Source organism: Calliphora vicina, chromosome 1, assembly GCF_958450345.1.
Source record: "Calliphora vicina chromosome 1, idCalVici1.1, whole genome shotgun sequence".
NCBI classification, from domain to species: domain Eukaryota; kingdom Metazoa; phylum Arthropoda; class Insecta; order Diptera; family Calliphoridae; genus Calliphora; species Calliphora vicina.
In genome coordinates this window covers 77895561-77920716 of record NC_088780.1, presented here as the reverse complement: position 1 = coordinate 77920716, position 25156 = coordinate 77895561, and the positions used below count along the sequence as shown (strand labels likewise).

The 25156-nt window shown below is 31.7% G+C and overlaps 2 protein-coding genes across 2 annotated transcripts; both read right to left on the bottom strand.

The window, feature by feature from the left end:
- Positions 1 to 7945: 7945 nt before the first annotated feature.
- LOC135950825 (putative nuclease HARBI1) lies at positions 7946 to 9000 on the bottom strand. The gene is made up of 4 exons (XM_065500355.1): positions 8754 to 9000; positions 8597 to 8700; positions 8396 to 8540; positions 7946 to 8328 (listed from the first exon to the last, which is right to left on the bottom strand). The coding sequence occupies exons 1-4, from the start codon at positions 8998 to 9000 to the stop codon at positions 7946 to 7948; spliced, it is 879 nt and encodes a 292-aa protein (XP_065356427.1).
- Positions 9001 to 16101: 7101 nt separating this feature from the next.
- LOC135950815 (uncharacterized) lies at positions 16102 to 24373 on the bottom strand. The gene is made up of 2 exons (XM_065500345.1): positions 19220 to 24373; positions 16102 to 16194 (listed from the first exon to the last, which is right to left on the bottom strand). Exons 1-2 carry the CDS (start codon positions 24371 to 24373, stop codon positions 16102 to 16104), a joined length of 5247 nt encoding a protein of 1748 aa, XP_065356417.1.
- Positions 24374 to 25156: the final 783 nt, after the last annotated feature.

Genomic DNA, 25156 nt, shown 5'->3' with positions numbered 1-25156 from the left:
AAATAAATTATTAAAAATTTACTTTCAAATTATATATATAAAAAAAAGTTCGAATAATTACCAAAAATCTATAAATTTCTGAAAATATGTTAATTTTGTTCCTAAATTTCTTGTTCTGGTGGCCTGAGGAATTTTTAATAATAACAAATACCAAATATTGAAAAAAATGTACCTTTGATCTTCACGATTTAAGGGTTAACGTAAAACTTTCAGACTATATTTAAATTACCTGGACTATAATATTCCGAATTGGTTTTATGTAAAATTCATAACGGTAAGGAAATTCGGCTCATTCATTATTGATTGGAACCAAGAATTTTATTTAACTACATACGCATAGGAAATACATACTACATATCACTTCCATTCATTTGTTTTGTTGAATTTTGTATATATTTTCAAAATTAATACAATATTTTTTAGTTTCAATATTATTTTAAGTTAATAAATAAAGTTAGTTCAGTATCAACTGTTTTTTAATGATTTCAAGTCTTGGAAAATCTAAAAAAGGAGAATTACGATTACCGCGCGGGACATAGGAATCATTGACTAAAAGATCCCACGAAAATCGGGACATTTGGCAACACTGCTTTACATGTTATTTGTTTATTACATTAATTTACAAATCGAATGTAACAAATCTACATCAACGTATTTTTTGTTCATTTTCAAACTATTTGAGTAATTCCAATCATTTTTAATACGTGATCGAATAATTCGAAGTATTTTATTCAATTTAATCGAAGAAAATATAAAGTGAATAATTTAAAAAACCCTCACAATACATAAATACAAACACATTTTATAAAGTAACTGTTTTAATTTTATAAACCTACATACATATATGTTGGTATTTATGTACTAAATGTACATACTGTACATTTTATTTAATGAATGATACTAAAAGTTCATCATAAAATAGGTGGTGGATTTGCTCGGATTTTGGTTGGATTGACGAGGATTATCCTTAACGTGAAGATTTAATTATATCATACATAATAAGTCTTATATTTAAGCATACTCACATCATTAAATAGGGTACTTGTTTAACATAAAAACTGGGTACATATATATTTTGCTCTTACTACCTGCAAACTCCTCCCATTCGGAGTGCTGCCATTGGTGGAAAATACACGCATTAGAGAAGAGTTAATACAAAAATTGTTGAATTGTTTTCATTTGTCTCGTTTTTACACATACATACTTATTATAGGGTGGAATGCACAAACAAAACAAACTTATGAACATAAAATTTAAATGAGAATAGAAGAGAGTGGAATTAATACATATACCACGGCTAGAGAGAATATTTTGTCAGTTTATATGTTGTGCTCATCGAATAAACATTCAACGTGGTGTTCGTATTGATATTTATATATTTAATAAAAATATACGGTTATTTGTTGATTTAACATTGACACTAATAAGTTCTAATTTAAATAGTGTGTGAATAATAATGCCTCGTCCATTAAAAGAAAGTTATGGAGACCTAAAGCCTCCATTTTCATATATATCTTTGACAGCAATGGCAATATGGAGTTCTGCACAGAAAATGTTGCCGTTAAGTGAAATTTATAAATATATAATGGACAAATTCCCCTATTATCGAAAAAATACACAAAAGTGGCAAAATTCTTTGCGGCATAATCTTAGTTTTAATGATTGCTTCATAAAAGTGCCCCGACATTCTAATAAAGCTGGTAAGGGATGTTTTTGGACTTTGCATCCTAAAGCTTTTGATATGTTTGAAAACGGAAGTTTGCTACGCCGACGGAAACGTTTCCGTGTAAAAAAAATTGAAACGGATATGATGTCTGCTGAAATGGCTACGTTGTCTGGATTTCATCAGATATTGAATCAGCAAGTTAAAACAAATCCTGGAGCATGGGAGAGTAACCTTGATATACCTTTGGAAAATGAACATCATTCATATTTTAGCATAAAGCCATCGATTAATACAACTTTAAACACATGTTTCAGTACAGCACGTGATAATGAATATGAATCAACTGAACAACATACATATTCGCAGCGACCGAAAAGATCATTCACTATTGAAAGTTTAATTGGCCCAGAAAAAATTCGACCATCAGACAATAAACTGCTTTTCGAACAGAATAATAAAAACCATACGTTTGACAAGTCCCGTGGATTATTTAATACAACTTTCGCAGCTCCAATTTCTCAACATCTGATTCCAGATTCATTCGGTTTACATCACCAATTAGCTCTTATACACCAACAGCAAGCGGCGGTTCATTTTCAAATGCAACAATCTGCTACTGCAGCCCTAATTGGTGAACACCAGCAACATCTTACCCAACAAAACTTACTAAATACCTTCTTGGGACCATTATCAGTATTTTAATTTATATTAGTAGTCCAAATCGGATAGTACATTGTGATATATTAACTGTAAATTTTATTTAAGCCGAATTATTTTATTAATTACATATCTAAATATATAAGAATTTGTGTAAAAATTTAGTCAAATACATGTTTTAAAATATTAAACAAACTCTTTTTTAATTTACAATAATAATATAAATTATGACCAGTGTTGCCAATTTAGCCCTTTTTGGGCTAAATTTTCAATCTTGTTTAGCCACAAAAAAATTAATTTAGCCTTTAGCCTTTTTTCTAGCCTTTTTTATTTTCATTTAGCCATATATATTTACTCTAATGAAAATTATATATTTACTCTAATGATCAGAAATTTTTGCTGTTGAAAATTAGTAAAATCAAATAAAAATTGGCAGGGATATTATGTCAAAAATTAACTAAAAATGTTGAACCAGTAAACAATTTAAGCACATACAAATGGTTGGACCTTCCATACATTAAAAACATGCCATAACTAATATAGAGAAAATGTACGTTATTTAAATAAAAATTGTTAATAAATATGTTAATGTTTTACGCGCGAGTCCGGGCGTTTATAAAATCATATATAGGGTTAAAGAGAATACTTTTAACTTTATCTGGGCGATGTATTGACGTAAATATAGTACTTTAACAAATATTTTATAACACGTGACATGTAGTATACCGTTTTCAAAGACTACAATCCAACCAATTTAGAAAGAAAAATTCAGTTCATTATCGATAATAATTTAGGTATGATCATTTTTATCTGATCAATTATAGAAAATTAACTTTTTCCAAATTTAAATTAAATATTTATGTTTACATATTTTGGCTACCTTAGTTTTGATATGTTTACTAACTAATGGCAAAATTTATGTTTTTGCCAATGAAAATCAATTCTGTCCGGCGACGTGTATAATTTTTAGAATATTTTTTTTCTGCATTACATGAGAGGCATATTTGCCATATATTCACTTATCAAAATATTCTCCATCGAAGTTATCACAAAGGATTACTTTATACATAATTTGTCATATTAATAAATTTGCATAGGAGCATTTTGCAGGCCAGGTGATAAATACGAGGCTTTAAAAATATCGGCATATGATATACGTGTGGCCCCATATTAAGTTATTTTAAAGTTAAAGATCAACATACAGGAATAAATATTCTTATTTTCTTGCATTTGAACGTGTGTTATATTCATACATTTTTGTTTGTCTATTCGGCATAGCCAAATGTAACATTCTAAGTTGTTTTTTGTGTCAAATGTATGTATTTTTTTAATTAAAAATGTTAGCCCTTTTTTAGCTTTTTTTAGCCTTTTTTTCTAAGTATTTAGCCCTTTTTGTTCACCATGAATTGGCAACACTGATTATGACATTTAATATTTGCTATAACACTTTGACAAATGTGATATTTGGCAGAGTATGTTCCACAGATTATTACAGATATCCAACAAATAACAGTTGTCAAAAAAGTTTTCAATGGTTGTGAATTGCAGATTGAGAGAAAAAATACAATTTTCATTTCCCGGGAAATCGGGATTCAGTTTGAAATTTCCCGGAATCCCGGGAATTCCCGCCTAGAACAAATTATTAAATTTTAAGAATGTAAACTACGTTAAAAATCTAAAAAATGTCTTTGGTTTTAAAAATTCAAATAAATATTTTTTTTTAATTTTTAATTTTGAATTGCATTGTTTTGCTTATTAAATTAAGTAAAGATGTTAATTAAAACTTAATGATAACCCAATAATATTAAACAAAATTCAATTCCACGGAAGGTGGTTTTATTCCAAAAATTTTAGTTTTACTCTTTGCGAAAAAGCAAAATACTAAAAAAACTACACTTGCGATCGAATAGAATTCTGTGACAGCCGTGAACATTCATGAGTTTTTGGAATATTTTGAATAATGAACTATTTATTGGTCTGTTTAGGTTGAATATTTTTTCTCTTGTGAATCTTCTCTTAGAGAAAATCAAGTTCAAAAAAATCACATAATACTAGTGATGCCAAATGGAACTGGGTTTCGGGTTTTAAGAAATGTAAATCCCGGGATTTCGGGATTTTTCGGGTCTTCGGGAATTTAGTTAAACGTCAGAAACATCAAATTCAACAATAAAAACTGTTTATTTCGTTAATATATTTACGTTAAAATATAACAAAGCAAAAACTAATGCATTGAGTTAAAATAAATTTGACACAAAAGATATTTGATATTTATAGCCGTATTCTGAACTTTATAATACATTGTGAGAAATCCATAACAAAACTGAAAATTGTATAACTTTTGTATTGAGTACATATGTTATGTTCATAATAAGAGGATTTTTAGGAAAGAGTACATTACGATTACTTGAAACCAATCGTGTAAAAATTGGTAAGGCTGTTAAAAAGTTATTTACATTTGAAACTGCACAATTTTTTTCGAAAAACTGTTGATAAGGTTTGTGTGGTAATGAAAATGATCTATGATTTCCCCTAGCCTAAACAATTGCCCCACAGAATTCTGTTTGAGCAGACATAAATTGTTGATAATGCGGCAGTCGGGCTACATTTGTCTCTAGTCGCCTTCAAAAAAGTACCGCACAACCCATTAAAGCTGGAGTCTCCCTAGGCAGTATCCTGTGACCTTTTTTATATTTGATATATTCGTCTGATATGCCAACTAACAATCGCACTCATACATCAACATTTGCTGATGATACTGCTATTCTAAGCATTCATGAAAACCCTCAAGAAGCGTCTCGTTACTTACAAAATCACATATTTGAATTAGAAAAATGGTTAAAACAACGGAAAATTAAAGTTAATGAGCAAAAATGTACACATATAACATTTACATTGCGTAGAAAATCATGAGAATCATTCATATCTATAACCAAACAATCATTCAACAATCGGAAGTGAAATACCTCGGAATACATATCGATCGTCGCCTTACATGGAAAAGTCATATAGATGCAAAGTTGACTCAAATGAAATTGAAATCAATTCAAATTAATTGGCTTATTGACAGAAACTCTACGCTTAGTTTATATTGTAAACTACTACTTTATAACATGATCATAAAACCGATATGGTGTTATGGCATACAGCTATGGGGCACGGCCTCAGCGTCAAATGTAGAAAAGATCCAAAGACGCCAAAACAAGTTTCTAAGAATGATCACAGTTGCCCCCTGGTATATCAAAAACGCGAATATACACAAAGATCTAAACGTGCCCATTGTAATAACTAGGGTATTCAATTAATCGGGTTTCTGGATTAATCGGTTAATCGAGCAAATAATTAATCGGGGTTTAGATTTAATCGGTTAATATTAAATTATTCGATTAACCGAATAATTTCTATTTTAATTTTAAATTGAAAAGAAAAACACGAATTTTGTATACTTATATAAGCATTTTCTTACTAAAAAGAACAAAAACTTAAAAAACAAACAAAACATAATAATTCAACAAAACAAATAAAAATATACATGGTAGTTCCTTTTTTAGATTTTAAGGAGATCGTCTAAAATAATCCTTTAAAAAAAGAATGTAATTTAAATGCTTAAATTTTAAACGATTTTTTTAGTTTTAATTAAACTTGACTTGTAAAAACTACCTCACTGATTGTAGATTTGGAAAAATAGAAAATAAGGCACGATAAAAAGTATCCAATTTCTCAGTTCTTTTTTTTAGTTTTTTCTAAGCATATTTTTTTAGATTTTGAATACTTTAATAGTATCGTTAAGTTCTGATTAAAGACTCGTTTCAGTAACGTCTTTAGTTTCGTCTATTACCATGTCGTCCTTCAACTCATTATCACAAAGTTCATCATAGAATATTCTAGCAAAAATGTCATTTCCAAATTCCTTAGTTTCAGTTTAGATAACCATATTAGATAACCGTGGCCACACTCGATTAAGAATCGTGCAGACCTAATCTAGATGGAAGAATGCCAATTTAACCAAAACAACCATGAATAAAAAATTTTTTCGTCCCGCACTGGCTGGTTATGATTTTTATTATTTTGATCTTAAAAATACATATTCCATGAATAAAAAATTTTTTCGTCCCGCACTGGGGCCAAATCACCACATTCGAAATCGAGTACTTTGTCATCGAAATGTAGTTAACGTGGATCACGGCAGTCGTTATCGAAACGTATTTACTCGAAGTTGTACTCGATTGGTAATCTCTTATCGAAAACAAACAAACACTACCTATTTGTACGAGAAACAAAACAATCAAAACAAAACAAAGAAGTAAAATAATAACTAAATGAAAATGTAAGTATTTTTCTGATTATTTATTTGTTTATTTATTTATTTATAGAAATTCATAGTAATATAAAAAATATAATGTGAATTGTTTTTAGGGAAAGTGTACATCAAGACGGAGACAGCTCAGTAAGTGGTAGAAAAAAACAAATAAACAATGAAAACGCTTCCAGAACAAATACAAATAAAACAAATGGGAAACAAAAAGAGGTATTGGCGCAATTTATGATGTAACATCCCGACTTGGCCAAAAATAAGCTTAAAAACTGTGCTCAAGCGAAAGTGAGGTCTCAAAATTTATGGCGACAATTGACAAGTAAACTAAATGCCTGGGGCCCACCCTTTAAAAATGTTTCAAGTTGGCGGAAGGTAATGTTATATATGTTTCAATTAGAAAAATTCATGTAGCCAATGATTATTTTCTAAAATTTTAAGGTATATGCGGATCAGAAGCATAACACGAAGAAGAAACTCTCACACAACAAGGAATCTAAAAAGAAAACTGGAGGAGGTCCGTATGATGAAATTTTGCTTACTACTGCAGAGGAACAAATTGTGGAAGCAGCTGGGCTAACTGCGGCAGTATCTGGGATGGTTACTATAAATTGTTTTGGTAGCAAAACGAACCAAACAAGTGCCAAAAATGTGGATGTACCTAATGATGCAAACAACAACATCGAAAAGGGAGCAATATCCGAATTAGAATCTTCAGATATTGAGGTTGAGATGAACACTAGTACTCAAAGTCGTAGGCAAAAAAATGAGTGCAAAAAAAATACAAAGATGGAACTAATTAAAGAAAATATTGTCCAATTGAAAGACTGGCAAAGTGAAATTGGAGAAAAGTTGAACAAAGTGATTGAACTTAAAGAACGGTCCCTTAAAATTAAAGAGGAAACTAATCTCAAGCTCGACAAATTAATTTCTCTAAAGGAAAAAGACATAAGACTGAAGCAAATAGAACATGACGCAAGCATGTCATCTAAAGAGATTGATCTTCAAATAAAAATACTAGAGCTTGAAGTGCTTCGACGAGAATGAAACACATAAATTTTTTTATATTTTCTTTTACCAGTTTTTCAAAAATTGTTTTTTATTGCAAATTCACGGGTAAATACTTGAACTACTACTTGCCCAAACATCATATAAAAATAGCTTTATTTTCTGAGCCTATTTATTAGACTGAATGAATTACTTTAAGATCTCCTAAGCATCGTACAAATTAAATGTTATTTACTACTTAATATTTACCTAACATGAAATGTATTTTTGTTTTCTGTCTTTTTTTATTAAATAAAAGCCATATTTTAAATATTTGCATTTAAAGGTATTTTTATTTGGTCTCTAATTTTCTGCCCAATTTTTAGCAATCGTGTTTCCCCGCCAGTAAATACTTCAATTGACGAGGGCTCTCTAGAATTTACTTGCGTGTACATAGGCACCTTAAACTTTATGCATACATTGTGTAAAGCACCGCATACGTTTCCAAATATTGCCATTTTTTCGGGAGAGTATCGGCTTCTTCTCTCATTGCATAATATTCTCCAGCGTCCCTTTAATATTCCAATTGTGCGTTCAACGATACACCTAGCCTTCGCGTGAATTTCATTGAAATAGGCTTCTGCATACCCTTCAGCGGTTATTGAATATGGTACTATACACCAGGGCTCTGTGGGATATCCAGAGTCTCCTAAAACATAATATATAAGTGAGTGTTTAAAAAGTAGTGACTAAACAACAATAAACATTATATTTACCAAGAACCCAAACATTTAAGCCGTTCTCTGTATACAATTGCTCGAGTAAACGTCGTTCTTCGCAATGCTTCCAAACAAAACTGTCGTGCGCAACACCGCCGTACATTGAATTAATAGCCAATATTTTGTATTCATGGTCACAAATCTAAACGTTTTACACAACTGTTAATTGATTAATTAATTAATTGTAATATAACTTACTATCATTGAATTTAAGCTGTGAAATCCTTTTCTGTTGAAGAACATGTACTCATTTTCTGTGGGTGCTTGAAAACCAAAGTGAGTGCCGTCTACACATCCAACCACTGAAAGTATCTTTTATATTTTAAGTAGTTAACATATATTGTCGTATAAATACCTCCAGGGATTTTGAACTTGTCCATGAAATACTCCATACACTCCTCAGATTGATTTGGCAAAAAGTTTATCATTTTGGCACACAATTTCTTTTCTATTTCTTTTGTGACTTTTTTTACAACTTTGCACATGGTACTTTGTGCTAATCCAATCAAAAAATCATTCCCGGCATTATGCTGAAAGCTGCCACTGGCCAAAAGGTTCAATGTAGCGGCAAGCTGCAATATGGGTGGTACGGACGTCGACATATGACCAGAAATTTCTATTTCGGATAACACATATTTAAAAGCATCTTTTGACAGGCGAAAACGTCTTTTAAATCTATGGAGGTTGAAACATTTATTTAAAATCATTCACTTCAAAAGACACAACTTACTCAACTTCAGGCAATGAAAAAGGATTGCTTTTGTCACGAATATTTCTTCTTATAATTGTAATATTCGACTCGTCCTCTGATTCCGATGATGAAGAATATAAAAAAACACTCGGATCCATTTTTATTACAAACTTTCTGATATTTTTTAAAAATTTCACACTTTATTTATTTTGTTTTCCTTTATTGTTTTGTTTTTTTTTATTTTTATATGCTTACAGCTATGTAAAAAATAGTAGTAGGTAATATAAATTACGATCGAATACCGTGATCCAAAAAATTGCAGCCATCGAAAATTTTCTCTACACGAACGTGCACTCGATATCGAATGCGGTGATTTGGCCCCTGGTTGGTTATGATTTTTATTATTTTTATCTTAAAAATACTTATTCAAAAAACCTACCAAAATTCGACAAAAATCGTAACAAACCAACCAAACTACCAAAAGTCTATTTGTTAACTTAAAACTACCAATTTTGGTCCAATTGGACCAAATCGTTGACTTTAACGTCAATTTTGACTTTAGTTCTCTTAAAGTGTACCAAAGAATAACAAGTATACTTTATTTTTGATTATGGACCATGGTTTCTACATTTATTGATGCGCTTTTTTTAATTTGGCAGGTTTATTATCAAACACTTTTCTAAAAGTTTCAGCAAATCGAGTATGGTTTTTTGGTTTTTATAGAAAAATTATGGAAGAAGTTTTTGTTTACTTTATAAACATTTATTTATTATTCTTTTTGCATACACTAGAAAAAATGCAAGTCTACCAAATTGCAGGCTATGGAGTATTAAATATTTCTAGTTTTGTGTGCATAGGTATTTAGTTTTAGTAAACTGTTGCAATTAAATATTTTTTTTTAACAATTTAAAAATTCTACTTTTTTTTATTATTTGAGATAATTTAATAGATTGTTCGACTTTTTTAAGACCATTCATTTCGCCTGGGGTTATGGGAAGCATTTACATTTAAATTTTCGACGTCATGCTGTGGAGAATAAAATTTACTCAGTGTTTGTTGGTGTCCGCGCACAGTAGCTCAGGATCATTTTTCATCGAACAAAACTATGTAACTTTTGAACCGATAGAGATATTTTAGATTTTTTTTTTTATGTACAGATATTTTCTTAAATTTTTCTCCAGTTTTAATTTCATTAAAATCTGTTCAGCAGTTGTGAAATTTAAAGCTTAAGTTGAACTTTTAATTTTTTATAGCATTTAGTATGAAAATGCGATTTTTTTTTTGATTTTTGCATCAGCTTTACATATAAAGATGTTATAAAATAAGGCGACCAGATTTTGAAAATGAAAATAGATGACATAAAGAAAAAAGTCAAAAATTAATTAGAATTAATCATTTTTTTAAATATTTGACAGAAAAATTTACGTTCATATGGAGATATAGGTTTAATCTCCACAAAAATGTTTACTTTAATTTTCATTTCTATTTGGCTCAAATTTTCAACATAACTTTTAGAACTAGTGTCACAATATTCCGGCTAATTGTCACTCTATTAATTAATGAAAACATTCTCTCCACAGCTGCATTAGTTCCTGGCAGACTAAAAGCAATTTGAACAAGATTTGACAGACAAAACCGGTGACCGGCGTGAAATAAAATTTGTTTTTATTTATAAAAATAAATATTGATCATGCCTTTAAAAATTAAGATGACAAAAGATGGCAGATTATGGAAAAAGATGACAGAAAGAGGACACAAATTTTATAGATGACAGCCAGTTAAAATAGATGATTGTCCTTTAAAAAAGAGGAGGTATGGTAACGTTATATAAAAACAAGTAAGAGTGCTATATTCGGCTATGCCGAATCTTATATACCCTTCATCTTTGTTGTGGATGCATTATTATTTTTTATAATTAGTATATATGTATGTACATTAGAGTGCTCCAAAAAAATAAAATTGCGAATTTTGACCGTCCCCCCGCTCTAGAATTGTTCTATGTATTGTAGAAACACGTTGTGTAAAATATTAGGATGATAGGATAACGTTAACTGGTGGCGCAACGACGCTGAAGTTTTGAGGTGCATTTACAAGGGGGAAATATGCAATTTTTTCAGTTTTTGTAAAAATTTTGCCATTAAATAATGACTTTTACAATTTAATTTAAAAGAATCGAAATGTGTACGTAATTGTCGTTATAATAAGATATAAAAGACAAAAATTGGTGAAAAAATGTTAAAGTTATTAAAAAATCGTCAGGCCATTAACGTGTCTCAGGCCACTAGAACAAGAAATTTATGAACGAAATTAACATATTTTGATAAATATTAAAATAAAAGCTTATTTTTACTTAAAATATATCCATAATTACTTGTATATGAGTTTTTGTCCTCGTATGATACCGTTACCTATTCGCAGGTATGACCAAAAAAATAAAATTTTTTTAACGGCAGTTTCAAAACTCCAATTTCAAATTTTTAAAAATTTTGTTAAACAAATTTCAGAATTTTTTGATCATCACATGGAGATTTATTGACAACATAATAGGGAATAAAAATGTGAAAAAAGTATGTCAATACCTCCTATAGTTTTTCCGTACCTGCGATATAAATTTTGCGATTTTCGAGAAAAACTAATTTTTTGGCCATATTTTGGGGAATGACCAGAATTTCCTTACTGTAATGATTTTTAAGTAAAAGCTATTCAGAATAATATAGTCCATGTAATTTTAAATATAATCTGAAAGTTTTACTAAAATCGGAAAACTTTAACCCTTAAATCGTGAAGGTCAAAGGTCAATTTTTTCAATATTTGGAATTTCTCATGGAAAGATAGCGAAATATTATATATTTTTGGACCGATTTTGATGAAACTTAAGAAAAATATAAAATGAAGTCTAGTATTCACAATAACAGTACAAAAATGGAAATTAACCCTTAAGGGTACTTGGGGTCAAAATGAATGTGTTTTTCGTGATTTTAAAAGTTGAGGGTCATTTGGACCCCAAGTGCTATTAAGGGTTAATTTCCATTTTTGTACTGTTATTGTGAATACTAGACTTCATTTTATATTTTTCTTAAGTTTCATCAAAATCGGTCCAAAAATATATAATATTTCGCTATCTTTCCATGAGAAATTCCAAATATTGAAAAAATTGACCTTTTACCTTCACGATTTAAGGGTTAAAGTTTTCCGATTTTAGTAAAACTTTCAGACTATATTTAAAATTACCTGGACTATATTATTCTGAATAGGTTTTACTTAAAAATCATTACAGTAAGGAAATTCTGGTCATTCCCCAAAATATGGCCAAAAAATTAGTTTTTCTCGAAAATCGCAAAATTTATATCGCAGGTACGGAAAAACTATAGGAGGTATTGACATACTTTTTTCACATTTTTATTCCCTATTATGTTGTCAATAAATCTCCATGTGATGATCAAAAAATTCTGAAATTTGTTTAACAAAATTTTTAAAAATTTGAAATTGGAGTTTAAAAACTGCTGTTAAAAAAATTTAATTTTTTTGGTCATACCTGCGAATAGGTTAACGGTATCATACGAGGACAAAAACTCATATACAAGTAAATATGGATATATTTTAAGTAAAAATAAGCTTTTATTTTAATATTTATCAAAATATGTTAATTTTGTTCATAAATTCCTTGTTCTAGTGGCCTGAGACACGTTAATGGCCTGGCGATTTTTTAATAACTTTAACATTTTTTCACCAATTTTTGTCTTATTATAACGACAATTACGTACACATTTCGATTCTTTTAAATTAAATTGTAAAAGTCATTATTTAATGGCAAAATTTTTACAAAAACTGAAAAAATTGCATATTTTCCCCTTGTAAATGCACCTCAAAACTTCAGCGTCGTTGCGCCACCAGTTAACGTTATCCTATCATCCTAATATTTTACACAACGTGTTTCTACAATACATAGAACAATTCTAGAGGGGGGGACGGCCTGTACCTAGAAAGTTTTTTTCGTCCATACAATCTTGGAGCACTCTAATGTACATTGCCCACTTTCAGCGTACAGCATCCTAAATTTATCAAGAACATAAAAAACAACAACGCCAAACGAAACAAAACACCTAAAGAAAATACAAAAACAAAATACGCAAGCCAATGAAACCAACACACATCCAAACATACGTTTAATTGTATAAAAAACAACAACGCCAAAAGAAACAAAACACAAAAGAAAAACAAAATACGCAAAGCATGCACATCCAAACATACGATTTGTTGCTGTTTTGTCAAAAAAACCAACACACAACCAAACAAACGTTTAGTTGTATAAAAAACAACAACAACGCCAAAAGAAACAAAACACAAAAAAAACAAAATACGCAAAGCATGCACATCCAAAAACATACGTTTTGTTGCTTTTTTGTCAAAAAAACCAACACACAACCAAACAAACGTTTAGTTGTATAAAAAACAACAACAACGCCAAAAGAAACAAAATACGCAAAGCATGCACATCCAAAAACATACGTTTTGTTGCTTTTTTGTCAAAGCATGCAATACATTGTGTTTTTTGATGAAATTTTCAGAGGTTGTCTCGGATTTTTGCTCATATCTCCGTTATTTATGGACGGATTTTGCTGATTTTAAATAGCAAAATTCTCGAAAGTATGTCTGACAGAATTGTTGAAGATTTGGATCCCGGAGATATCTGGGGCCTTCAGAAAATTGATTTCAACAGACAGACGGACAGACAGACAGACATGGCTTAATCGACTCCGCTATATATAAGGATCCAGAATATATATACTTTATAGGGTCGGAAATGAAAAATGTAGAAATTACAAACGGAATGACAAACTTATATATACCCTTCTCATGAAGCTGAAGGGTATAACAAGTAAGAAAGTATGTTCGGCCAAGCTACAACTTTGCTAAATATTGTTAGTGAAAAATAAGGAGTCCCTGGAAGTTATTCTACAAAAGTAAAAAAAAATTTCCTTCCTATATTTTTTCAAAAAAAAGTGAAAGAAAAGCTATTTTTGGGGAAAAATTTTAACAAAATTTGTCTTGCGGAATCTTAGCTATATTATTGCAATATAAAGTTAAGCGTTATCACCAAGTCTAAATTAGCTGTTGTCCAAAAACTGATGATACCATTTTTTGAGGGCCCATTTTCAGAATCTTTGGGGGCCCATAAAAAAAATTGGTCACCAAAATTTACAAACTGAGTATAGAGTTTTACTACCCTTTGGTAGTAGAGTCGAACGTATACTGTCACGATCGTGTTTTTTTTGCACTGTGTTATAAGACAAATTATTCGAAAAAAATGTTCTGGTTTTTGGTTTAATTTAGTATTAAAAAATTCCCGGGAATGAAAAGATTTTTTTAATTTCCTCCCGGGAAAGAAAAAATTCCGGGAAATTAGGATCCTAATACATAGGCTTAAAGAGGACACTTTGGCTTTTCTCGTGATAGTAAAACTTGTTATAAGACAAATTATTCGAAAAGAATTTTCTGGTTTTTGGTTTAATTTAGTATTAAAAAATTCCCGGGAATGAAAAGATTTTTTTAATTTCCTCCCGGGAAAGAAAAAATTCCGGGAAATTAGGAACCCTAATACATAGGCTTAAAGAGGACATTTTGGCTTTTCTCGTGGTAGTATAACTTGTTTAACCCCTTTTGACCCTAAGGACTTCTATTCCACTGAAATTAAAATTTGACGAAAATATTGTACCTGAGAATAAATTTAATAACACAACAGGTATAAACACTACAATGACACATCATACAAGTTCTTAAAGACTATTATCCGAATGTCGTGTTTTTTACAGAAAATAAAAATCTAATTTCTACCCGCTGTATGGGTGAATTCCAAAATGTGTGTATGCAATGCAACCTTAAAAGGTCGAGCGATTCTTAACGCAACCGTGTTAAGAATCGAGCGTTTTATTGTAAGTATATCTGGAAAGTGAGAAATCTTAAAAATATAGAATACCATTAGATTCCAGAGTTCTGTTGTCATCACATGATAAATTGGTATATATACCATTAGGGTGGCCCTTAATAAACGAAAGTTGGATTTTGGCCACTCTCACCCCTTAGTTTGGTGAAGATTGGTAAAAAAATCATCGTTTATTAAGGGCCACCCTAATAAACCATACACCATTGAAACTGCCGTTAAACAAATGAAATTGTTTTGGTCATACCAGCGAATAGGTTAACGATATCCTACGAAGACAAAAACTCATATACAAGTAAATATGGATATATTTTAAGTAAAAATGAGCTATTATTTTAATATTTCTCAAAATATGTTAATTTTAATTCTACATTTCTTGTTCTAGTGGCTTGAGACGAGTTAATGGAATGAGAATTTTTTAATAACTTTAACATTTTTTGTCTTTTATATCTCATTAGAACGACAATTATGTACACATTTCGATTCCTTTAAATTAAATTGCAAAAGTAATTACTTAAAGGCTAATTTTTTACAAAATCTGAAAGAATTTAATTTGTTCCCCTTGTAAGTGCACATCAAAACTTCAGCGTCGTTGCGCCACCAGTTAACTTTATCCTATCACCCTAATATTTTACACAACGTGTTTCTACAATACATAGAATAATTCTAGAGGAGCACTCTACTGTGCATATTTATTCTTACTGTTACATGGCGGTGGTCGTTACAATTGTCCGATTTTCCCCAATTTTTCAAAAAAGATGCGTATTTTCATGATAATAACTTGTTCAAAAATTCGTAGCTTTACCAAGTTTCTACTTTACCAAGTTTCTTTAACAACAGGACCAAGATCTTTTGATTTTGAGATAATCTCGTTTTAAATTCTTAGTTCTCCGGATTATAGCTCTTTTGTTCCGGTTTTGCGAGGTGGGGTGTTCGAAAAACTGTCGGCAAAACTAAATTGCACATTTCCTGGCATCTGTGTATTGAATGTCGATAATGGTGATAGAGGCGAGATTTTTATTATTCGTTGATCCAGATAGATTTTTAATAGTAGACCAGCGCTTTTTCTAACTAGATTACGAGATTATTAATCTTTGCCTTCAATTGTACAATTTGTTCATCAACTTGGTTGCTAGCACGCAAGCGATCGCGTTGTTCTGCGTGCTGCTTGAGATGGAAAATTGGTAATCTACGTAAATTGATAATCTACGTTCACTAGTTTCTGTGAACCATTTAACACAGCCATTGCTCTGTACAGTAGTGTGTTCGAAAAAAAAATTTTATTGGGGCTCAGCATAATTTGAAAGCTTATAGGGTAAATTTTTTCAGATTTTTCGGAAATTTCTTTGTCGGACTTTTTTTGAGTTTACTTCATAATTTTGTCAAAACTTTCTTTACTTTTGAGGAAACATTTTAAAAGAAAAATATTTTTAATTTGGTCTTGGTCACCGTTCCAGAGGTACCATTGCTAAGGTTTATACCCAATGAATATTAAATTTTCAAATTTCAATTGTTTTGCTTTCTTATCAGCTGACCGATAAATCACATAAAAAAATAATTTTGTGTACATAAAAGCTTTCGTTTGCTTTTAAATTAAAGTTTAACGGCCGTATTCATAAAAATTTTAAACAGCATTTTTAAGCAAAATTCCTTAAAATTGTAAACGTATTTTAGCTTAAAATACCTCATACAAATGTTGTTTTAAATAAACGAATTTTAAAATTGCTTCGACAATATTTAAGACTATTTTAAAGTATTCTTTTTACATTTTATATTAAAAAAAAATTAAAAGATAAATTTTGATAAGTTTCAATAATAGACGATTATATTGCAATTGCTAAACATAATTTTAACTCCGCTGGGGAATAATTACCATTATAATAATATGTGATTTTGTTAGATATTCCTCCGGCAGTGAGCTACATGAGGTTCACAAGTTAGTTTTATAGTCATTTACTGTTAACCCTCCGTTACTCGCAACTGATCTGGTTTATATATGCAAACATTTGTTTATTGTGATTATACCCTTCAGCTTCGTGAGAAGGGTATATATAAGTTTGTCATTCCGTTTGTAATTTCAACATTTTTCATTTCCGACCCTATAAAGTATACATATATATTCTGGATCCTTATAGATAGCGGAGTCGATTAAGCCATGTCCGTCTGTCTGTCCGTCTGTCTGTCTGTCTGTCTGTCTGTCTGTCTGTCTGTCTGTCTGTCTGTCTGTCTGTCTGTCTGTCTGTCTGTCTGTCTGTCTGTCTGTCTGTCTGTCTGTCTGTCCGTCTGTCTGTCTGTTGAAATCAATTTTCTGAAGGCCCCAGATATCTCCGGGATCCAAATCTTCAACAATTCTGTCAGACATACTTTCGAGAATTTTGCTATTTAAAATCAGCAAAATCCGTCCATAAATAACGGAGATATGAGCAAAAATCCGAGACAACCTCTGAAAATTTCATCAAAAAACACAATGTATTGCATACTTTGACAAAAAAGCAACAAAACGTATGTTTTTGGATGTGCATGCTTTGCGTATTTTGTTTCTTTTGGCGTTGTTGTTGTTTTTTATACAACTAAACGTTTGTTTGGTTGTGTGTTGGTTTTTTTGACAAAAAAGCAACAAAACGTATGTTTTTGGATGTGCATGCTTTGCGTATTTTGTTTTTTTTGTGTTTTGTTTCTTTTGGCGTTGTTGTTGTTTTTTATACAACTAAACGTTTGTTTGGTTGTGTGTTGGTTTTTTTGACAAAACAGCAACAAATCGTATGTTTGGATGTGCATGCTTTGCGTATTTTGTTTTTCTTTTGTGTTTTGTTTCTTTTGGCGTTGTTGTTTTTATACAATTAAACGTATGTTTGGATGTGTGTTGGTTTCATTGGATTGCGTATTTTGTTTTTGTTTTTTCTTTTGGTGTTTTGTTTCGTTTGGCGTTGTGGTTTTTTATGTTCTTGATAAATTTAGGATGCTGTACGCTGAAAGTGGGCAATGTACATACATATATACTAATTATAAAAAATAATAATGCATCCACAACAAAGGTGAAGGGTATATAAGATTCGGCATAGCTATTTTTTGATAAAATAATATTTTTACTGCAATTTTTTTTATATTACTCTTTTAAATACATTGCATTTAATATTGTTTTTATGTTTTCGAAATAAAAAGTGAAGAGATAATTTTTGAAACGCGATTTTTTTATTGACATCAATTTGATACATTGCGACTAGTCTCGATTGAAAATGATTGCGACTAACGGAGGGTTAACCTGCAACGGCATGTAGTAATTAAATGTGTAAACATCGTGGAAGAAGATCCACACAATCTAATATACTCACTCCGGCATTAAAATTAGAGTTTTCTCATAGAAAATCATTAGATTTCGTTACAATTTAACAAAATGACAAAATAAATTAATAGTGATATTTATTCGAATAAATTTAATAATAATTGAAAAAAATAAATAAAAATGTTTGTATATTAATACATTTTAGCTTAATATAAATAGGAACGGATTTTATTCGCTGATTGTGCAAGTTTAACAACAAGTTTAATCTGTAATTTCAGATTTTATTTATTGAAAAAATAAATAGTACGAGTACTTTATTATACCCTTGTAGGAGAATTTTATTGTTTATTAAATTATCAGAACATGTAGAAAAAAAAAGTTTATTTTAATTTTAATAATTTTATTTTACTTAACAAGAAGTCCGCTTCTTGCGGTTGACAAAATGCAAGTGTTAATTTATGCAAGTGTTAATTTATTTTAAATTACTAGATCATCAAAACCAACGATGATATGTTTTTCTACCTGACTTAAATTTCAATTGTACATTCCAATGTATTGATATACATAAGTATGTACGTACGTACTCTTGTACTTTATGTAAAAAGATCAGTTAGGTTTAGTTTAATAATTTAGTAAACAAATTATGAGTTAAAAGAAAATAAAAAATAAAGAATTTGATACATTTTTGTGTAGACTTTTTTTGTAGGGTTCACAGCGCAGCTTATTATTTTTAAAAAAATAATAGTTTGGGTAAAAATCCCAAACATTCTCCCCCACAATGAACGGTCGTTCTTAGATAGTAGAAACTCTCTCGTCGTTATGGATATCATTAGATGGTAGAAAGCAAATTTTTGATATAGGACGCTTTATGTGCTTGCCGTTGCAATATAGTGTAACTACTCGTACCAATCCATCTGAACCAGGGTGCAATTCTTCAACTTTGGCAAGTGGCCATTGACCTGCAGTACTTCGTTCATGTAGAAGAAGAACAATATCACCAACTTTTATGTTTCTTTCGACCTTATTCCACTTTGGTCGAGCTTGAAGTCGACATAAATATTCTTTATTCCAGCGATCCCAGAAATTTTGTTTGAGATGTTCAATTAATTTCCAACGGCTCAAACGATCAATATTAGCATCAAGTAAGTCATCATCGGGGATGCAAATTGAAGGTTCTCCAATGAGAAAATGTGCTGGTGTAAGGACATCGGCGTCTGTAGGATCGGTAGATAATGGACACAATGGCCTGGAGTTTAAGCAGCTTTCAATCTGTGCCAAGAGGGTACTGAGTTCTTCATATGTTAGTATACGATCTTTCATAATGCGGCGCAAGTGGTGCTTAGTGGATTTCACGCCGGCTTCCCATAGTCCGCCAAAATGGGGTGAAGCAGGAGGGATGAAGTGCCACTTTGTACCTTGATTCGCAAGAGTTTCTGCGAGATGCTCAGGAAGTGATGCCTTGTTTCGGTGATACAGGACTTGAAGTTCTTTGTTGGCACCTACAAAATTTGTACCACAGTCGGAGTATAAATCAGTGCATAAGCCTCTACGTGCGGTAAAGCGTCGGAATGCAGCCAAGAAAGCATCCACGTTTAGACTAGTGACTGCTTCTAAATGTATAGCCTTCGTACACATACAGATAAACAAGGATATGTAGCCCTTAGATGTAGATGCTGTTCGTAACGAAGAGGTTTTTATATTAATGGGTCCAGCATAATCTAATCCGCTATGCTTGAAAGCTCGAGTAGGTTGCACACGCACAGATGGCAGGTTGCCCATAAGTTGTTGGCAGGATTGCGCTTTGTACTTAAAGCATACTGTACATCTACGTTGTACGCGTTTTGCTATGTTTCGGGCTGAAACTATCCAGTAGTAACGAGAAACGTAGGACTGCATAAGCTGGAGACTTCCATGAAATGTTTTTACATGAGCATCTAAAAATATAAGAAAAGACAGTGGATTTTGTTTTGATAACAAAATGGGATGTTTAGCGTTGTAGGAAATAGTAGAATTTGAGATTCTACCACCAACTCGAAGAATTCCTTTTTCGTCAAGAAATGGGGATAATTTTACAATATTACTTTGATTGGGAACCATATTTCCCAATTTCAGTGTTTTGATTTCGTCATGAAATGACACCGCTTGTGTTAGTTTGATGAGTAAGTGCAGCGCTTGTTTTAGTTCATATGTTTTGAGAAATCCAACTTCTCTGTTGTTTTGATTTAATTTAATGTTGTTGTAAAATCGAAGTATATAAGACGTCACACGTACCAATGAAGATAGCTTTGAAAATCTTTGTGTTATTTCTGGATAAGTTGCAATTGTTGTTTTTGTTTTAGTTAAGTGAACAGCAAGGTTGTTACATATAATTTCTTCGCGAAATATTTGATTAGGGGAAGTAGGCCATGAATCAGATGTATTCTGGAGCCATGATGGACCTTTCCACCACAGATAATGGTGAATCAATTGTTCAGGCATTAAGCCTCTAGACGCGCAGTCTGCAGGGTTGTCCTTTGTTGGAACGTACCTCCAATCATGAACATTTGATAAGCGTTGAATTTTTGCGACTCGATTTGCAACGTAGACTTCCAACCGTGTTGAGTTATTTTTCAGCCACGCAAGAACGATAGTGCTATCTGTCCAATAAATGACGTTGTCGATATTTAAATCTACGTTGGCTTTTATTTTAGCAACTAATTCAGCCATTAGTGTTGCTGCATTTAATTCTAACCGTGGAATTGTTTCTCCTTTCAAAGGGACCACTTTTGTTTTAGCTTGCAGTAAGTTTACTAATATCTCACAAGATTCGGTTGTGACGCGAGCATAGACGACTGCAGCATAGGCTACTTTCAAAGCATCGCTGAAGGCGTGGAGATCAATTGTAGCTTTATGAGGCCTGTAACCAATCCATCGTGGAATTTTTACCTCTTCAAGAGACTTTAATTTGTTCCGAAAATTAACCCATTGATTTCGAACATGATCTGGTAGAATATCATTCCAATCTAGTTTCAGTTTCCATAGTTGTTGGAATATTATTTTCGCTATTATGGTGGTAGCGGATAGCCATCCTAAAGGATCAAATAATTTAGATGCCTCTGAAAGTAAACTGCTTTTAGTTATTTGTTCAGAAAATCTAAAATTTATAGAAAAATAGAAATAATCGTTATTCGTATTCCAATTTATACCAAGTGCTTTTGACATTTTGGGTTGATAAATAGAAAATGATTGTTGAATTTCTCGATCTTCTTCAGGAATGTTCTTCATGAGCTCAAACGAATTAGAATTCCATTTCCTTAAATGAAATCCGCCAGATTTTAAAAAATTAGACAGTTGTTGCTGTAGTTCTAAAGACTCTTCTAGGGTATCCGCTCCTGATATGACATCATCCACATAAGTGTCTGTTCGAAGAATATGACTAGCTTCTGGAAAGTTAGTTTCTTCATCCTCTGATAGTTGCTGTAGTACTCTAATTGCAAGATAAGGAGCAGAAGTTGTGCCATATGTCACTGTACGAAGTGCATATACACATATTTTGTTTGTGGCATTTCTCCAAAGAATGCATTGATAGGGTTGGTGTTCAGGGGACACATTTATTTGCCTAAACATTTTTTCCAGGTCTGCAGTAAAACCAATATAGTGTTTTCTCCAGCGAGTGATGATTGTTGACAAATCATTTTGTAACGCAGGACCTGCTGATAATTCTTCGTTTATAGAAGTTTGAGGGGGTCTACGGTTTCCACCATCAAAAACAACACGTAGTTTTGTTGTTGAACTGTTCTCTTTTAGTACACCATGGTGAGGAAAAAAGTACGCATTTTGAGGTATAGCATGAGGGTACTCACCAAGGTTACTCATATGATTAAGCAATTCATATTCTATCATGAACTTTTTGTATGCATTACCAAATTGTGGCTTTTGCTTAAAAGACAATTCTAATTGTTTTAATCTTTTAATCGCATTGTAGTCCGTGTGGGAGAACGAAGGTAGCTCTTTACCTTGAAGGAGTCTTTTGAATGGCAGATGGACACTGTATCGTCCATTTTCATCACGAATATGAGTTTCGTTAAACAACTTTTCGCAAAGTTCATCTTCAGTGGACCATGATTTCTTGTCTAGCAATTCCTCTTGTTCCCAAAACATTCGAAGTTGTTCATCCAAAGAACAGAGATTTGCAGAAATTGTATTTGTTGTCATATGGGTTCTCGGAGAACCTGATATCATCCATCCCAAATGAGTTTCTTGCAGAAGAAGATTATTTTCAAACTTTTTCATTCTAGGGAGTAGTAAATCACCATAGACATCGTTTCCAAGTAGGAGGTCAATCTTTTGTGGGGTTAGAAAATCTGGATCTGCAAGAAAGAATGCTGAGAGGTCTGGAATAAAATTAGAAGTAATTTTGTTGGGAACGTATGATGTGACGTTAGGGACTACAAGGGCAGTAATAGGGAGTGCAAATTCTTGTTCGTATCTAGAATGAATAATAAATCGTACAGATTTTTTAACAGTAACTGCCTGATTTCCTCCAATACCAGAAACATTAACTCGAGTTTTGTATTTTTCCACAGGTAATATTTGAGAAAGTTCTTCCGAAATAAATGAAAGTTGTGATCCTTGATCAACTAAAGCTTTTAAGCAGTAGGTTTTATTTAGCGTTTTTATTAAAACTTTTACGGTGGGCAATAAAGCAGGGTTTAGATTTTTCGCACTTAGATTGGAGACATTAGTACTTACAGTAGCAGAGTTAGGTGTTGACGTAGTAGCAGGTGGCTGGAAAGTCTGGTTTTCAATAGGGATGTTAGGCAGAGGTGAAGTTGTTTGATCAGAATTGTTTCTGCTGAATTCGTTATGAATAATAGTATGATGAGGTTCACGACAGATGTGGCATCTGGTGTTCAGTCTACAAGACGATTGTAAATGACCAGTGTTCAGGCAGTTTCGACTAAGGCGATGTTGATTTACGAAACTTTTCTTCTCCGCTGAAGACAAGGTTGTAAATCGAAAACATTTGTAAAGAGGATGACGTTTGTTGCAGCAAAGGCAGTTGTTATCATTTACAGTTGACGCAGTGTGAGCTCGTATAACTCTAGTAGGTTTCTTACGATTTTCCTTACCGTAGACATGTGTTGTTGAAACAGCTTCTTCCTCTAAAGATTCCATAGTGCGGAAGGTAGTTTCAAGAAAATTAAGCATATCCGACATGGGTGGAATGGATGTACTAGCTTTAAGTGATTGTTCCCATTCTTTGCGAGTCTGCATTTCAAGATTTTGAGTAATTAAATACACTAGAATTGAATCCCAAGTAGAAATATCTATTTTCAATGATTTTAATTGTGAGAGACAGGTTCGCGTTGTGTCTAATAACCCTTTGATATTTTTTAGAGTTCCATCAGATGGCGGTATTGAAAATAACCTTTTCAATATTTGCTCAACAAGTTTTCGTTCATTATGAAATCTCTTCTCGAGAGCATCCCATGCTAAATCATAACTGGATTCTGCTGCCGGATATTCGTTGACCATGCTGAGTGGTGTTCCAGTGCAAGAAGACTTCAAATAAAAATATTTTTGCACCTTTGTAAGGGAATTGTTTTGATGCACAAGTGTTTTAAACATGTCACGATATGAAATCCATTCTAGATAATCTCCAGAAAAAGTTGGCAAATCTATTTTCGGAAGTCTTGCTCCAGCGCAGAAGGATTCGTTGCGGCTAGTGGCGGCGAAGGTGCTTGCGTGGACGGTTGGAGTCTGTGGAGAATCTAATTCAAAGAGCAAATCTAAAATATTAGTTTTTAAAGAAATGTAGACATCATAGCACTTATAAAAAGTGTTAGTACTTAAATATGGAACGTCTTTCTCAGCGATAGAACTTTCCCGAACCATGTCATTTAGTTGGTCATGTCCATCCTTGAAGGACTTAAAACTGGATTCCAAATCCTCCAAAATAGTTTGAAGGTATCCTCTTGAGAAGGCATCTTTGGGTTTTGCTTGAAAAGTTGTAGAAACACGTTCAATATGCTCCACGATTTTCTTTTGGTCTTCCACTGCTTGAAGAGTTGAAGTCATCTTTTCCTGAATTTAGCTCGAAATTCGTGGGGAAATAATTGTACAGCACGTACGTAATTTTATGATACCGTAGGCACGACGGCCGTATTTAATTATATTTCAGAAATTATTGAAATATTAATAAGAACATGGACAGTGTTCCCGGGTTTCGGCACCATTTAAATGTAGGAGAATTTTATTGTTTATTAAATTATCAGAACATGTAGAAAAAAAAAGTTTATTTTAATTTTAATAATTTTATTTTACTTAACAAGAAGTCCGCTTCTTGCGGTTGACAAAATGCAAGTGTTAATTTATGCAAGTGTTAATTTATTTTAAATTACTAGATCATCAAAACCAACGATGATATGTTTTTCTACCTGACTTAAATTTCAATTGTACATTCCAATGTATTGATATACATTAGAATGTACGTACGTACTCTTGTACTTTATGTAAAAAGATCAGTTAGGTTTAGTTTAATAATTTAGTAAACAAATTATGAGTTAAAAGAAAATAAAAAATAAAGAATTTGATACATTTTTGTGTAGACTTTTTTTGTAGGGTTCACAGCGCAGCTTATTATTTTTAAACAAATAATAGTTTGGGTAAAAATCCCAAACAACCCTTCACCTTCGTGAGAAGGGTATATATAAGTTTGTCATTCCGTTATATAATTTTACGACGGGATCCAAATCTTCAATAATTCTGTCAGACATCCGTCCATAAATAACGGAGATATGAACAAAAATCCTGAAAATTTCATCAAAAGGTGACAATTTATTGCATGCTTTAACAAAAAAA

Bases quoted from the DNA above. Each gene is read 5' to 3' on its own strand.
- LOC135950825 (XM_065500355.1), bottom strand. From the start codon at position 9,000: ATGTCGACGTCCGTACCACCCATATTGCAGCTTGCCGCTACATTGAAC. The intron at 8,541-8,596 runs GTAAGTTATATT...TAAAACGTTTAG, and splicing joins ACAGCTTAAATTCAATGATA to ATTTGTGACCATGAATACAA. The intron at 8,329-8,395 runs GTAAATATAATG...ATTATGTTTTAG, and splicing joins CTTAAATGTTTGGGTTCTTG to GAGACTCTGGATATCCCACA.
- LOC135950815 (XM_065500345.1), bottom strand. From the start codon at position 24,373: ATGACTTCAACTCTTCAAGCAGTGGAAGACCAAAAGAAAATCGTGGAG. The intron at 16,195-19,219 runs GTACGAGTAGTT...CATCTCAAGCAG, and splicing joins ACCCTGGTTCAGATGGATTG to CACGCAGAACAACGCGATCG.